Source organism: Panulirus ornatus, chromosome 14 (genome assembly GCF_036320965.1).
Source record: "Panulirus ornatus isolate Po-2019 chromosome 14, ASM3632096v1, whole genome shotgun sequence".
Classification (NCBI taxonomy): Eukaryota; Metazoa; Arthropoda; class Malacostraca; order Decapoda; family Palinuridae; genus Panulirus; species Panulirus ornatus.
The window spans coordinates 42,174,398-42,191,701 of NC_092237.1; the positions used below are offsets into that span (position 1 = coordinate 42,174,398).

At 42.0% G+C, this 17,304-nt stretch overlaps 1 protein-coding gene across 1 annotated transcript in view; it reads left to right on the plus strand.

Moving 5' to 3' along the window:
* Positions 1–17,304, plus strand: part of Ubc4 (ubiquitin conjugating enzyme 4) — a 156,345-nt gene that overhangs the window by 27,181 nt on the left and 111,860 nt on the right. Inside the window, 1 exon segment of the mRNA XM_071669711.1 lies at positions 2,450–2,602. Within this exon segment, the coding sequence (XP_071525812.1) occupies positions 2,450–2,602 (153 nt within the window).

The following is a 17,304-nucleotide window of genomic DNA, read 5'->3' on the forward strand; positions in this document are numbered from 1 at the left end:
GGTGTAATGCACTGAAATCACAGCTCTCTTTCCACATCTAAGCCCCACAAAACTTTCCATGGTTCACCCCAGATGCTTCACATGCATCACACCTGATTCCTGCCTTCCAACACCAGTCTTTATAGGCCAAGCTCTGTCTCCTTTGTCTGGTCATAACTGTTGTAAGGGAGAGTGATTAAGGGGGGGGCATGTGATGGGGGTTGACCTGGGTAGGTGGGTGTGTCTTGAACACCTTTTTTTTGTGTATGTTTTCATGTTTGTCAGTTCTCTCATAATGAATTGGTTAATGCTAACATGAGCTTTAAAATTGCTTGGGGAGAAATTAAAGTTCTTAGTTTTAGCAATTAAGACAGATTCAATGGCATTACTTGTGGCATAATTAGCAGAGGAGTATAGAATGACAGGATTTTCAAGATTTATGGAGTGGTCATTTTCATGACAGTGTTCAGCGATCACATTTTTGTGGTCATCTTTGCATACTGAATGTCGGTGCCAATAACAACTCTCCGTTACAGTTTTGTCAGTCTGGTCCGCCCACATAAATATATTTTCATGCCTTGCATTTGATGGCATAAACACTCCCAGTTGTTGCATGATTTGGCCAACTCTTTATTGATGTCTTGCCGCAGACCAGCCTTCACTGAGAACCAGTCACTCTCCTTTAAACTTTTCACTGCTTCTAGCAGCTTACCTCCCTCTAAATATTCTTAAGACCTTCCACAAAGCATCTCTGTCAACCCTACCATATGCCTTCTACAGATCCATAAATTCCACGTACAGATCCATCTGTTTTTCTAAGAATTTTTCATACACATTCTTCAAAGTAGACTCCTGCTCCTCCCCAATCTGATGTTCTGTATATGCCTTCTATCTCTCATTCAATACCCTCCCATACAATTTTCCAGGAATATTCAACAAACTTATGCCTATGTAGTTTGAACACTCACCTTTATCCACTTTGCCTCTGTACATGCATTCCACCAATCCTCAGGCTCTTCGCCATGATCCATACATACATTTAATGTCCTTACCAACTAATCAGCAACACAGGCATTCTCTTTCTTGATAAATTCAACTGCAATACCATTCACTTCTGCTGCCGTGCTGGATTTCATCTGCAAATATTTCACCACCTCTTCTCTCTTCACCAAACCACTTTTCCTGAGTGTCATGATTTTTGTTGTACTATATTGAAGGTGTTCAGTCATAGGCAAGTGTCACAAGCTGTTGAAATAAGGTAGTGAACCTTTTATGTATATATTTTTGTTAGAACTTTATATTTTATACTAGGGTAAACCATGGAAAGTTCTGTGGGGCCTGGATGTGGAAAGGGAGGTGTGGTTTCGGTGCATTATTACATGACAGCTAGAGACTGAGTGTGAACGAATGGGGCCTTTGTTGTCTTTTTCCTAGCGCTACCTCGCGCACATGAGGGGGGAGGGGGTTGTTATTTCATGTGTGGCGGGGTGGCGATGGGAATGAATAAAGGCAGACTATGAATTATGTACATGTGTATATTTGTATATGTCTGTGTGTATATATATGTATACGTTGAGATGTATAGGTATGTATATGTGCATGTGTGGACCTGTATGTATATATATGTGTATGTGGGTGGGTTGGGCCATTCTTTCATCTGTTTCCTTGCGCTACCTCGCTAACGCGGTAGACAGCGACAAAGCAAAATAAAAAAAATAGAAAAGTAAACTTTATACTTAATATTGTGTGCAATGTCTATTCAAGCACAAAATTAACTGTGTAGTATACTTTATTGCTCACTGTAAATGGTAAAACAAGAGGTAATCCTCATGTTTCGATTTGACAACAGGAGTCTAAAAATAAGTTTTTTATCCTTAATTTTTTTTTAACTGTAGAAGGCATACATTTATGGAAAGGTGAATAAATGTTTATTCACTCCTCATTTCACTTTTAATCTAATCTAGATTTGCACATAAAGCATTTAGATAAGATGAAAAAGAACACTTACGGGAAATAACGTGCTTGGGAGGATACCCTCCTATCTCAGTGTAATCCCTCACAGAATGTACTATGGTGTATTTTTTAGTATATAGAATGTATAATTGTTGAAATTAACACTTTAGGGAATGGCAATGATGTTTTAAGTTTTTAATGAAAATTCATCTTAGTGGCCTGTTTTTTAATCAAAATCCAAACTAATTTCATGCTATGGCAGAAAGGTTTGCAATACTGCATTTCTTTCCTCAGTGGAAACCAAAATCAGCTGTTCCTCTTGCATCTAAGGTAAATCTGAACATAAAACTTTAATAATAGGTACTAGATTCAGATATTATGGTTGGATCTTCATAATGAGCATGTTATAGCTAAGATACAGTAAAAGCTGTAGCAAAGTCCACCCGACAGTAGTTTTAGAATGTGACTTGTGTACTATGGATAAGCCAAGTATTATTGTGTGTAAAATATTTTTCAGGCTCAAAAATGTGCCATCAACGTAGAACTTATTGGAGATGACTATCGAGAGCTGAGAGGAGAAATAGCTGGGCCCCCAGACACACCATATGAGGGGGCAACGTTTCAGCTTGAAATAAAAGTACCAGAGACTTACCCATTCAATCCTCCAAAGGTAACATGATGAAATTATTTTTTGACATCTAGAGAGTAAATGATAGTTTATAATAGTTATACAGCAACTGATCTTTTGTCACTACAAGTTAGATTCACTCCATAAGCCACAAGAGATACTTTATACCTCTTGGGTTTACAAACCTGATAACTCTCTCATTAATGGTGATATACATGCTTCTAACCCGTCATTAACTACTTGGTTGGCAGTTATGTTAGGTACTCACCCTAGGTTCACCCTCCAACTGGACACCAGTCTCCATTATATATATGTAGTTTGAATGGAGAAAAACTGGAGGAAGTAAAGTGTTTTAGATATCTGGGAGTGGATTTGGCAGCGGATGGAACCATGGGAGCGGAAGTAAATCATAGGGTGGGGGAGGGGGCGAAAATCCTGGGAGCCTTGAAGAATGTGTGGAACTCGAGAACATTATCTCTGAAAGCAAAAATGGGTATGTTTGAAGGAATAGTGGTTCCAACAATGTCGTATGGTTGCGAGGCATAGGCTATGGATAGAGTTGTGCGCAGGAGGGTGGATGTGCTGGAAATGAGATGTTTGAGGACAATGTGTGGTGTGAGGTGGTTTGATCGAGTAAGTAATGTAAGGGTAAGAGAGATGTGTGGAAATAAAAAGAGCGTAGTTCAGAGAGCAGAAGAGGGTGTTTTGAAATGGTTTGGTCACATGGAGAGAATGAGTGAGGAAAGATTGACCAAGAGGATATAAGTGTTGGAGGTGAAGGGAACGAGGAGAAGTGGGAGACCAAATTGGAGGTGGAAAGATGGAGTGAAAAAGATTTTGAGTGATCGGGGCCTGAACATGCAGGAGGGTGAAAGGCGTGCAAGGAATAGAGTGAATTAGATCGATGTGGTATACCAGGGTAGATGTGCTGTCAATGGATTGAATCAGGGCATGTGAAGCGTGTGGGGTAAACCGTGGAAAGTTCTGTGGGGCGTGGATGTGGAAAGGGAGCTGTGGTTTCAGGCATTATTGCATGACAGCTGGAGACTGAGTGTGAGCGAATGTGGCCTTTGTTGTCTTTTCTGGTGCTGCCTCGCGCACATGAGGGGGGGAGGGGGATATTATTCCGTGTGGCGGGGTGGCGATGGTTGTGAGTAGGGGCAGACAGTGTGAATTGTGTGCATGTGTGTATATGTGTGTGTCTGTGTGTGTATATATGTGTGTACGTTGGGATGTGTGGGTGTGTATGTTTGCGTGTGTGGACGTGTGTGTGTGTGCATGTGTTTGGGGGTGGGTTTGGCCATTTCTTTCGTGTGTTTCCTTGCGCTACCTTGCAGGCGCGGGAGACAGTGACAAAGCAAAATAAATAAATAAATATATATATATATATATATATATATATATATACAGCGACAAAGCAAAAATATATATATATATATATATATATATATATATATATATATATATATATATATATATATATATTTTTTTTCCGGTCTCCCGCGTTTGCGAGGTAGCGCAAGGAAACAGACGAAAGAAATGGCCCAACCCACTCCCATACACATGTATATATATACGTCCACACACGCAAATATACATACCTACACAGCTTTCCATGGTTTACCCCAGACGCTTCACATGCCCTGATTCAATCCACTGACAGCACATCAACCCCAGTATACCACATCGATCCAATTCACTCTATTCCTTGCCCTCCTTTCACCCTCCTGCATGTTCAGGTCCCGATCACACAAAATTATTTTCACTCCATCTTTCCACCTCCAATTTGGTCTCCCACTTCTCCTCGTTCCCTCCACCTCCGACACATATATCCTCTTGGTCAATCTTTCCTCACTCATTCTCTCCATGTGCCCAAACCATTTCAAAACACCCTCTTCTGCTCTCTGAACTACGCTCTTTTTATTTCCACACATCTCTCTTACCCTTACGTTACTAACTCGATCAAACCACCGCACACCACACATTGTCCTCAAACATCTCATTTCCAGCACATCCATCCTCCTGCGCACAACTCTATCCATAGCCCACGCCTCGCAACCATACAACATTGTTGGAACCACTATTCCTTCAAACATACCCATTTTTGCTTTCCGAGATAATGTTCTCGACTTCCACACATTTTTCAAGGCTCCCAGGATCTACGCCCCCTCCCCCACCCTATAATCCACTTCCGCTTCCATGGTTCCATCCGCTGCCAGAACCACTCCCAGATTAGATATCTAAAACACTTTACTTCCTCCAGTTTTTCTCCATTCAAACTTACCTCCCAATTGACTTGACCCTCAACCCTACTGTACCTAATAACCTTGCTCTTATTCACATTTACTCTTAACTTTCTTCTTTCACACACTTTACCAAACTCAGTCACCAACTTCTGCAGTTTCTCACATGAATCAGCCACCAGCGCTGTATCATCAGCGAACAACAACTGACTCACTTCCCAAGCTCTCTCATCCACAACAGACTGCATACTTGCCCCTCTTTCCAAAACTCTTGCATTTACCTCCCTAACAACCCCATCCATAAACAAATTAAACAACCATGGAGACATCACGCACCCCTACCGCAAACCTACATTCACTGAGAACCAATCACTTTCCTCTCTTTCTACACGTACACATGCCTTACATCCTCTATGAAAACTTTTCACTGCTTCTAACAACTTGCCTCCCACACCATATATTCTTAATACCTTCCACAAAGCATCTCTATCAACTCTATCATATGCGTTCTCCAGATCCATAAATGCTACATACAAATCCATTTGCTTTTCTAAGTATTTTTCACATATATATATATATATATATATATATATTTTTTTTTTTTCTTTTTTGGCTTTGTCGCTGTCTCCCGCGTTTGCGAGGTAGCGCAAGGAAACAGACGAAAGAAATGGCCCAACCCACCCCCATACACATGCCTTGATTCAATCCACTGACAGCGCGTCAACCCCGGTATACCACATCGCTCCAATTCACTCTATTCTTTGCCCTCCTTTCACCCTCCTGCATGTTCAGGCCCCGATCACACAAAATCTTTTTCACTCCATCTTTCCACCTCCAATTTGGTCTCCCTCTTCTCCTCATTCCCTCCACCTCCGACACATATATCCTCTTGGTCAATCTTTCCTCACTCATTCTCTCCATGTGATCAAACCATTGCAAAACACCCTCTTCTGCTCTCTCAACCACGCTCTTTTTATTTCCACACATCTCTCTTACCCTTACGTTACTTACTCGATCAAACCACCTCACACCACACATTGTCCTCAAACATCTCATTTCCAGCACATCCATCCTCCTGCGCACAACTCTATCCATAGTCCACGCCTCGCAACCATACAACATTGTTGGAACCACTATTCCTTCAAACATACCCATTTTTGCTTTCCGAGATAATGTTCTCGACTTCCACACATTCTTCAAGGCTCCCAGAATTTTCGCCCCCTCCCCCACCCTATGATCCACTTCCACTTCCATGGTTCCATCCGCTGCCAGATCCACTCCCAGATATCTAAAACACTTCACTTCCTCCAGTTTTTCTCCATTCAAACTCACCTCCCAATTGAATTGACCCTCAACCCTACTGTACCTAATAACCTTGCTCTTATTCACATTTACTCTTAACTTTCTTCTTTCACACACTTTACCAAACTCAGTCACCAGCTTCTGCAGTTTCTCACATGAATCAGCCACCAGCGCTGTATCATCAGCGAACAACAACTGACTCACTTCCCAAGCTCTCTCATCCCCAACAGACTTCATACTTGCCCCTCTTTCCAAAACTCTTGCATTCACCTCCCTAACAACCCCATCCATAAACAAATTAAACAACCATGGAGACATCACACACCCCTGCCGCAAACCTACATTCACTGAGAACCAATCACTTTCCTCTCTTCCTACACGTACACATGCCTTACATCCTCGATAAAAACTTTTCACTGCTTCTAACAACTTGCCTCCCACACCATATATTCTTAATACCTTCCACAGAGCATCTCTATCAACTCTATCATATGCCCTCTCCAGATCCATAAATGCTACATACAAATCCATTTGCTTTTCTAAGTATTTCTCACATACATTCTTCAAAGCAAACACCTGATCCACACATCCTCTACCACTTCTGAAACCACACTACTCTTCCCCAATCTGATGCTCTGTACATGCCTTCACCCTCTCAATCAATACCCTCCCATATAATTTGCCAGGAATACTCAACAAACTTATACCTCTGTAATTTGAGCACTCACTCTTATCCCCTTTGCCTTTGTACAATGGCACTATGCACGCATTCCGCCAATCCTAAGGCACCTCACCATGAGTCATACATATATTAAATGACCTTACCAACCAGTCAACAATACAGTCACCCCCTTTTTTAATAAATTCCACTGCAATACCATCCAAACCTGCTGCCTTGCCGGCTTTCATCTTCCGCAAAGCTTTTACTACCTCTTCTCTGTTTACCAACTCATTTTCCCTAACCCTCGCACTTTGCACACCACCTCGACCAAAACACCCTATACCTGCCACTCTATCATCAAACACATTCAACAAACCTTCAAAATACTCACTCCATCTCCTTCTCACATCACCACTACTTGTTATCACCTCCCCATTTGCGCCCTTCACTGAAGTTCCCATTTGCTCCCTTGTCTTACGCACTTTATTTACCTCCTTCCAGAACATCTTTTTATTCTCCCTAAAATTTAATGATACTCTCTCACCCCAACTCTCATTTGCCCTTTTTTTCACCTCTTGCACCTTTCTCTTGACCTCCTGTCTCTTTCTTTTATACGTCTCTCACTCAATTTCATTTTTTCCCTGCAAAAATCGTCCAAATGCCTCTCTCTTCTCTTTCACTAATACTCTTACTTCTTCATCCCACCACTCACTACCCTTTCTAATCAACCCACCTCCCACTCTTCTCATGCCACAAGCATCTTTTGCGCAATCCATCACTGATTCCCTAAATACATCCCATTCCTCCCCCACTCCCCTTACTTCCATTGTTCTCACCTTTTTCCATTCTGTACTCAGTCTCTCCTGGTACTTCCTCACACAAGTCTCCTTCCCAAGCTCACTTACTCTCACCACCCTCTTCACCCCAACATTCACTCTTCTTTTCTGAAAACCCATACAAATCTTCACCTTAGCCTCCACAAGATGATGATCAGACATCCCTCCAGTTGCACCTCTCAGCACATTAACATCCAAAAGTCTCTCTTTCGCGCGCCTGTCAATTAACACGTAATCCAATAACGCTCTCTGACCATCTCTCCTACTTACATAAGTATACTTATGTATATCTCGCTTTTTAAACCAGGTATTCCCAATCATCAGTCCTTTTTCAGCACATAAATCTACAAGCTCTTCACCATTTCCATTTACAACACTGAACACCCCATGTATACCAATTATTCCCTCAACTGCCACATTACTCACCTTTGCATTCAAATCACCCAACACTATAACCCGGTCTCGTGCATCAAAACCACTAACACACTCATTCAGCTGCTCCCAAAACACTTGCCTCTCATGCTCTTTCTTCTCATGCCCAGGTGCATATGCACCAATTATCACCCATCTCTCTCCATCAACTTTCAGTTTTACCCATATTAATCGAGAATTTACTTTCTTACATTCTATCTCATACTTCCACAACTCCTGTTTCAGGAGTACTGCTACTCCTTCCCTTGCTCTTGTCCTCTCACTAACCCCTGACTTTACTCCCAAGACATTCCCAAACCACTCTTCCCCTTTACCCTTGAGCTTCGTTTCACTCAGAGCCAAAACATCCAGGTTCCTTTCCTCAAACATACTACCTATCTCTCCTTTTTTCACATCTTGGTTACATCCACACACATTTATATATATATATATATATATATATATATATATATATATATATATATATATATATATATATATATATATATATATATTTCTTCTTTTCTTCTTTTAAACTATTTGCCATTTCCCGCGTTAGCGAGGTAGCGTTAAGAACAGAGGACTGGGCCTTTTTTGGAATATCCTCACCTGGCCCCCTCTGTTCCTTCTTTTGGAAAATTAAAGAAAAAAATGAGAGGGGAGGATTTCCAGCCCCCCGCTCCCTCCCCTTTTAGTCACCTTCTACGGCACGCAGGGAATACGTGGGAAGTATTCTTAATCCCCTATCCCCAGGGATAATATATATATATATATATATATATATATATATATATATATATATATTTTTTTTTTTTTTGCCGCTGTTTCCCGCGTTTGCGAGGTAGCGCAAGGAAACAGACGAAAGAAATGGCCCAACCCACCGCCATACACATTTATATACATACGTCCACACACGCAAATATACATACCTACACAGCTTTCCATGGTTTACCCCAGATGCTTCACATGCCTTGATTCAATCCACTGACAGCATGTCAACCCTGGTATACCACATCGCTCCAATTCACTCTATTCCTTGCCCTCCTTTCACCCTCCTGCATGTTCAGGCCCCGATCACACAAAATCTTTTTCACTCCATCTTTCCACCTCCAATTTGGTCTCCCTCTTCTCATTCCCTTCACCTCCGACACATATATCCTCTTGGTCAATCTTTCCTCACTCATTCTCTCCATGTGCCCAAACCATTTCAAAACACCCTCTTCTGCTCTCTCAACCACGCTCTTTTTATTTCCACACATCTCTCTTACCCATTCGTTACTTACTCGATCAAACCACCTCACACCACACATTGTCCTCAAACATCTCATTTCCAGCACATCCATCCTCCTGCGCACAACTCTATCCATAGCCCACGCCTCGCAACCATACAACATTGTTGGAACCACTATTCTTTCAAACATACCACATTTTTGCTTTCCGAGATAATGTTCTCGACTTCCACACATTCTTCAAGGCCCCCAGAATTTTCGCCCCCTCCCCCACTCTATGATCCACTTCCTCTTCCATGGTTCCATCCGCTGCCAGATCCACTCCCAGATATCTAAAACACTTCACTTCCTCCAGTTTTTCTCCATTCAAACTCACCTCCCAATTGACTTGACCCTCAACCCTACTGTACCTAATAACCTTGCTCTTATTCACATTTACTCTTAACTTTCTTCTTCCACACACTTTTCCAAACTCAGTCACCAGCTTCTGCAGTTTCTCACATGAATCAGCCACCAGCGCTGTATCATCAGCGAACAACAACTGCCTCACTTCCCAAGCTCTCTCATCCCCAACAGACTTCATACTTGCCCCTCTTTCCAAAACTCTTGCATTTACCTCCCTAACAACCCCATCCATAAACAAATTAAACAACCATGGAGACATCACACACCCCTGCCGCAAACCTACATTCACTGAGAACCAATCACTTTCCTCTCTTCCTACACGTACACATGCCTTACATCCTCGATAAAAACTTTTCACTGCTTCTAACAACTTTCCTCCCACACCATATATTCTTAATACCTTCCACAGAGCATCTCTATCAACTCTATCATATGCCCTCTCCAGATCCATAAATGCTACATACAAATCCATTTGCTTTTCTAAGTATTTCTCACATACATTCTTCAAAGCAAACACCTGATCCACACATCCTCTACCACTTCTGAAACCACACTGCTCTTCCCCAATCTGATGCTCTGTACATGCCTTCACCCTCTCAATCAATACCCTCCCATATAATTTACCAGGAATACTCAACAAACTTATACCTCTGTAATTTGAGCACTCACTTTTATCCCCTTTGCCTTTGTATAATGGCACTATGCAAGCATTCCGTCAATCCTTAGGTACCTTACCATGAGACATACATACATTGAACAACCTTACCAACAAGGCAACAATACAGTCACCCCCTTTTTTAATAAATTCCTCTGCAATACCATCCAAACCCGCTGCCTTACCGGCTTTCATCTTCTGCAAAGCTTTTACCACCTCTTCTCTGTTTACCAAATCATTTTCCCTAACCCTCTCACTTTGCACACCACCTCGACCAAAACACCCTATATCTGCCACTCTATCACCAAACACATTTAACAAACCTTCAAACTACTCATTCCATCTCCTTCTCCCATCACCACTACTTGTTATCACCTCCCCATTAACCCCCTTCATTGAAGTTCCCATTTGTTCCCTTGTCTTACGCACTTTATTTACCTCCTTCCAAAACATCTTTTTATTCTCTCTGAAATTTAATGATACTCTCTCACCTCAACTCTCATTTGCCCTCTTTTTCACCTCTTGCACCTTTCTCTTGACCTCCTGCCTCATTCTTTTAAACATCTTCCAGTTATTTGCATTATTTCCCTGCAAAAAACATCCAAATGCCTCTTTCTTCTCTTTCACTAGGAGTCTTACTTCTTCATCCCACCACTCACTACCCATTCTAATCTGCCCACCTCCCATGCTTCTCATGCCACAAGAATCTTTTACGCAAGCCATCACTGCTTCCCTAAATACATCCCATTCCTCAGGCACTCCCTTTATGGCCTTAGTTCTCACTTTTTTCCATTCTATACTCAGTCTCTCCTGGTACTTCCTCACACAAGTCTCCTTCCAAAGCTCACTTACTCTCACCACTCTTTTCACCCCAACATTCTTCTTTTCTGAAAACCTCTACAAATCTTCACCTTCATCTCCACAAGATACGGATCAGACATCCCTCAAATTTGCACCTCTCAGCATATTAACATCCAAAAGTCTCTCTTTCGTGCGCCTGTGAATTCACACGTAATCCAATAACGCACTCTGGCCATCTCTCCTCCTTACATATGTATGCTTATATATATCTCTCTTTTTAAACTCAGTATTCCCCATCAACAGTCCTTTTCCAGCACATAAATGTACAAGCTCTTCACCATTTCCATTTACAGCACTGAACACCTCATGTACACCAATTGTTCCCTCAACTGCCACATTACTCACCTTTGCATTCAAATCACCCATCACTATAACCCGGTCTCATGCATCAAAACTACTAACACACTCACTCAGCTGATCCCAAAACACTTGACTCACATGATCTTTCTTCTCATGCCCAGGTGCATGTGCACCAATAATCACCCATCTCTCTCCATCCATTTTCAGTTTTACCAATATCAATTTAGAGTTTACTTTCTTACACTCTATCACATACTCCCACCACTACTGTTTCAGGAGTAGTGCTACTCCTTCCTTGCTCTTGTCCTCTCACTAAAACCTGACTTTGCTCCCAGGACATTTCCAAATCACTCTTCCCCTTTACCCTTGAGCTTCGTTTCACTCAGAGCCAAAACATCCAGGTTCCTTTCCTCAAACATACTACCTATCTCTCCTTTTTTCTCATCTTGGTTACATCCACACACATTTAGACACCCTAATCTGAGCCTTCGAGGAGGATGAGGACTCCCCGCGTGACTCCTTCTGTTTCCCCTTTTAGAAAGTTAAAATACAAGGAGGGGAGGGTTTCCAGCCCCCCGCTCCTGTCCCATATAGTCACCTTCTACGACACATGAGGAATGCTTGGGAAGTATTCTTTCTCCCCTATCCCCAGGGATATATATATACATATATATATTATATATATATTTGCTTTGTCGCTGTCTCCCGCGTTTGCGAGGTAGCGAAAGGAAACAGAGGAAAGAAATGGTGCAACCCACCCCCATACACATGTGTATACATACACGTCCACACATGCAAATATACATACCTATACATCTCAATGTACACATATATATACACACACATACACATACATATATACCCATGCACACAATTCACACTGTCTGCCTTTATTCATACCCATCGCCACCTCGCCACACATGGAATACCATCCCCCTTCCCCCTCATGTGTGCGAGGTAGCACTAGGAAAAGACAACAAAGGCCACATTCGTTCACACTCAGTCTCTAGCTGTCATGCAATAATGCCCGAAACCACACCTCCCTTTCCTAATCCAGTCCCCACACAACTTTCCATGGTTTAAACCAGACACTTCACATGCCCTGATTCAATCCACTAACAGCACGTCAACCCCGGTATACCACATCGATCCAATTCACTCTATTCCTTGCACGCCTTTCACCCTCCTGCATGTTAAGGCCCCGATCACTCAAAATCTTTTTCACTCCATCTTTCCACCTCCAATTTGGTCTCCCACTTCTCCTCGTTCCCTCCACCTCTGACACATATATCCTCTTGGTCAATCTTTCCTCACTCATTCTCTCCATGTGCCCAAACCATTTCAAAACACCGTCTTCTGCTCTCTCAACCACGCTCTTTTTATTTCCACACATCTCTCTTACCCTTACATTACCTACTCGATCAAACCACCTCACACCACACATTGTCCTCAAACATCTCATTTCCAGCACATCCATCCTCCTGCGCACAACTCTATCCATAGCCCACGCCTCTCAACCATACAACATTGTTGGAACCACTATTCCTTCAAACATACCCATTTTTGCTTTCGGAGATAATGTTCTCGACTTCCACACATTCTTCAAGGCTCCCAGGATTTTTGCCCCCTCCCCCACCCTATGATTTACTTCTGCTTCCATGGTTCCATCTGCTGCCAGATCCACTCCCAGATATCTAAAACACTTTACTTCCTCCAGTTATTCTCCATTCAAACTTACCTCCCAATTGACTTGACCCTCAACCCTACTGTACCTAATAACCTTGCTCTTATTCACATTTACTCTTAACTTTCTTCTTTCACACACTACCAAACTCAGTCACCAGCTTCTGCAGTTTCTCACATGAATCAGCCACCAGCACTGTATCATCAGTGAACAACAACTGACTCACTTCCAAAGCTCTCTCATCCACAACAGACTTCATACTTGCCCCTCTTTCCAAAACTCTTGCATTCACATCCCTAACAACCCCATCCATAAACAAATTAAACAACCATGGAGACATCACACAACCCTGCTGCAAACCTACATTGACTGAGAACCAATCACTTTCCTCTCTTCCTACACGTACACATGCCTTACATCCTCAATAAAAACTTTTCACTGCTTCTAACAACTTGCCTCCCACACCATATATTCTTCATAAAGTATAAAAAAAAAAATATATATATATATATATATATATATATATATATATATATATATATATATATATATATATATATTTTTTTTTTTTGCTTTGTCGCTGTCTCCCGCGTTTGCGAGGTAGCGCAAGGAAACAGACGAAAGAAATGGCCCAACCCACCCCCATACACGTATATACATACGTCCACACACGCAAATATACATACCAACACAGCTTTCCATGGTTTACCCCAGACGCTTCACATGCCTTGATTCAATCCATTGACAGCACGTCAACCCCGGTATACCACATCGCTGCAATTCACTCTATTCCTTGCCCTCTTTTCACCCTCCTGCATGTTCAGGCCCCGACCACACAAAATCTTTTTCACTCCATCTTTCCACCTCCAATTTGGTCTCCCTCTTCTCCTCGTTCCCTCCACCTCTGACACATATATCCTCTTGGTCAATCTTTCCTCACTCATTCTCTCCATGTGACCAAACCATTTCAAAACACCCTCTTCTGCTCTCTCAACCACGTTCTTTTTATTTCCACACATCTCTCTTACCCTTACGTTACTTACTCGATCAAACCACCTCACACCACACATTGTCCTCAAACATCTCATTTCCAGCACATCCATCCTCCTGCGCACAACTCTATCCATAGTCCACGTCTCGCAGCCATACAACATTGTTGGAACCACTATTCCTTCAAACATACCCATTTTTGCTTTCCGAGATAATGTTCTCGACTTCCACACATTCTTCAAGGCCCCCAGAATTTTCGCCCCCTCCCCCACCCTATGATCCACTTCCGCTTCCATGTTTCCATCCGCTGCCAGATCCACTCCCAGATATCTAAAACACTTCACTTCCTCCAGTTTTTCTCCATTCAAACTCACCTCCTAATTGACTTGACCCTCAACCCTACTGTACCTAATAACCTTGCTCTTATTCACATTTACTCTTAACTTTCTTCTTTCACACACTTTACCAAAATCAGTCACCAGCTTCTGCAGTTTCTCACATGAATCAGCCACCAGCGCTGTATCATCAGCGAACAACAACTGACTCACTTCCCAAGCTCTCTCATCCCCAACAGACTTCATCCTTGCCCCTCTTTCCAAGACTCTTGCATTCACCTCCCTAACAACCCCATCCATAAACAAATTAAACAACCATGGAGACATCACACACCCCTGCCGCAAACCTACATTCACTGAGAACCAATCACTTTCCTCTCTTCCTACACGTACACATGCCTATATATATATATATATATATATATATATATATATATATATATATATATATCCCTGGGGATAGGGGAGAAAGAATACTTCCCACGTATTCCCTGCGTGTCGTAGAAGGCGACTAAAAGGGGAGGGAGCGGGGGGCTGGAAATCCTCCCCTCTCATTTTTTTTTTTCCAAAAGAAGGAACAGAGAATTGGGCCAGGTGAGGGTATTCCCTCAAGGCCCAGTCCTCTGTTCTTAACGCTACCTCGCTAATGCGGGAAATGGCGAATAGTTTGAAAGAAAAGAAAGATATATATAAATATATATATATATATAGGCATATATATATATATATATATATATATATATATATATATATATATATATATATATATATATATATATACATATATATATATATATATATAAATATATTTATTTATTTTGCTTTGTCGCTGTCTCCCGCGTTTGCGAGGTAGCGCAAGGAAACAGACGAAAGAAATGGCCCAACCCACCCCCATACACAATGTATATACATACACGTCCACACACGCAAATATACATACCTATACATCTCAATGTACACATATATATACACACACAGACACATACATATATACCCATGCACATAATTCACACTGTCTGCCACGTGCTGTCACTGGATTGAATCAGGGCATGTGAAGCGTCTGGGGTAAACCATGGAAAGCTGTGTAGGTATGTATATTTGCGTGTGTGGACGTATGTATATACATGTGTATGGGGGTGGGTTGGGCCATTTCTTTCGTCTGTTTCCTTGTGCTACCTCGCAAACGCGGGAGACAGCGACAAAGCAAAAAAAAAAAAACATATACATATACATAAGTATACGTATGTAAGTAGGAGAGATGGCCAGAGAGCGTTATTGGATTACGTGTTAATTGACAGGCGCGCGAAAGAGAGACTTTTGGATGTTATTGTGCTGAGAGGTGCAACTGGAGGGATGTCTGATCATTATCTTGTGGAGGCTAAGGTGAAGATTTGTATGGGTTTTCAGAAAAGAAGAGTGAATGTTGGGGTGAAGAGGGTGGTGAGAGTAAGTGAGCTTGGGAAGACTTGTGTGAGGAAGTACCAGGAGAGACTGAGTACAGAATGGAAAAAGGTGAGAACAATGGAAGTAAGGGGAGTGGGGGAGGAATGGGATGCATTTAGGGAATCAGTGATGGATTGCGCAAAAGATGCTTGTGGCATGAGAAGAGTGGGAGGTGGGTTGATTAGAAAGGGTAGTGAGTGGTGGGATGAAGAAGTAAGATTATTAGTGAAAGAGAAGAGAGAGGCATTTGGGCGATTTTTGCAGGGAAAAAATGCAATTGAGTAGGAGATGTATAAAAGAAAGAGACAGGAGGTCAAGAGAAAGGTGCAAGAGGTGAAAAAGAGGGCAAATGAGAGTTGGGGTGAGAGAGTATCATTAAATTTTAGGGAGAATAAAAAGATGTTCTGGAAGGAGGTAAATAAAGTGCGTAAGACAAGGGAGCAAATGGGAACTTCAGTGAAGGGTGCAAATGGGGAGGTGATAACAAGTAGTGGTGATGTGAGAAGGAGATGGAGTGAGTATTTTGAAGGTTTGTTGAATGTGTTTGATGATAGAGTGGCGGATATAGGGTGTTTTGGTCGAGGTGGTGTGCAAAGTGAGAGGGTTAGGGAAAATGATTTGGTAAACAGAGAAGAGGTAGTAAAAGCTTTGCAGAAGATGAAAGCCGGCAAGGCAGCAGGTTTGATGGTATTTCAGTGGAATTTATTAAAAAAGGGGGTGACTGTATTGTTGACTGGTTAGTAAGGTTATTTAATGTATGTATGACTCATGGTGAGGTGCCTGAGGATTGGCGGAATGCGTGCATAGTGCCATTGTACAAAGGCAAAGGGGATAAGAGTGAGTGCTCAAATTACAGAGGTATAAGTTTGTTGAGTATTCCTGGTAAATTATATGGGAGGGTATTGATTGAGAGGGTGAAGGCATGTACAGAGCATCAGATTGGGGAAGAGCAGTGTGGTTTCAGAAGTGGTAGAGGATGTGTGGATCAGGTGTTTGCTTTGAAGAATGTATGTGAGAAATACTTATAAAAGCAAATGGATTTGTATGTAGCATTTATGGATCTGGAGAAGGCATATGATAGAGTTGATAGAGATGCTCTGTGGAAGGTATTAAGAATATATGGTGTGGGAGGCAAGTTGTTAGAAGCAGTGAAAAGTTTTTATCGAAGATGTAAGGCATCTGTACGTGTAGGAAGAGAGGAAATTGATTGGTTCTCAGTGAATGTAGGTTTGCGGCAGGGGTGTGTGATGTCTCCATGGTTGTTTAATTTGTTTATGGATGGGGTTGTTAGGGAGGTGAAATGCAAGAGTTTTGGAAAGAGGGGCAAGTATGAAGTCTGTTGGGGATGAGAGAGCTTGGGAAGTGAGTCAGTTGTTGTTCGCTGATGAT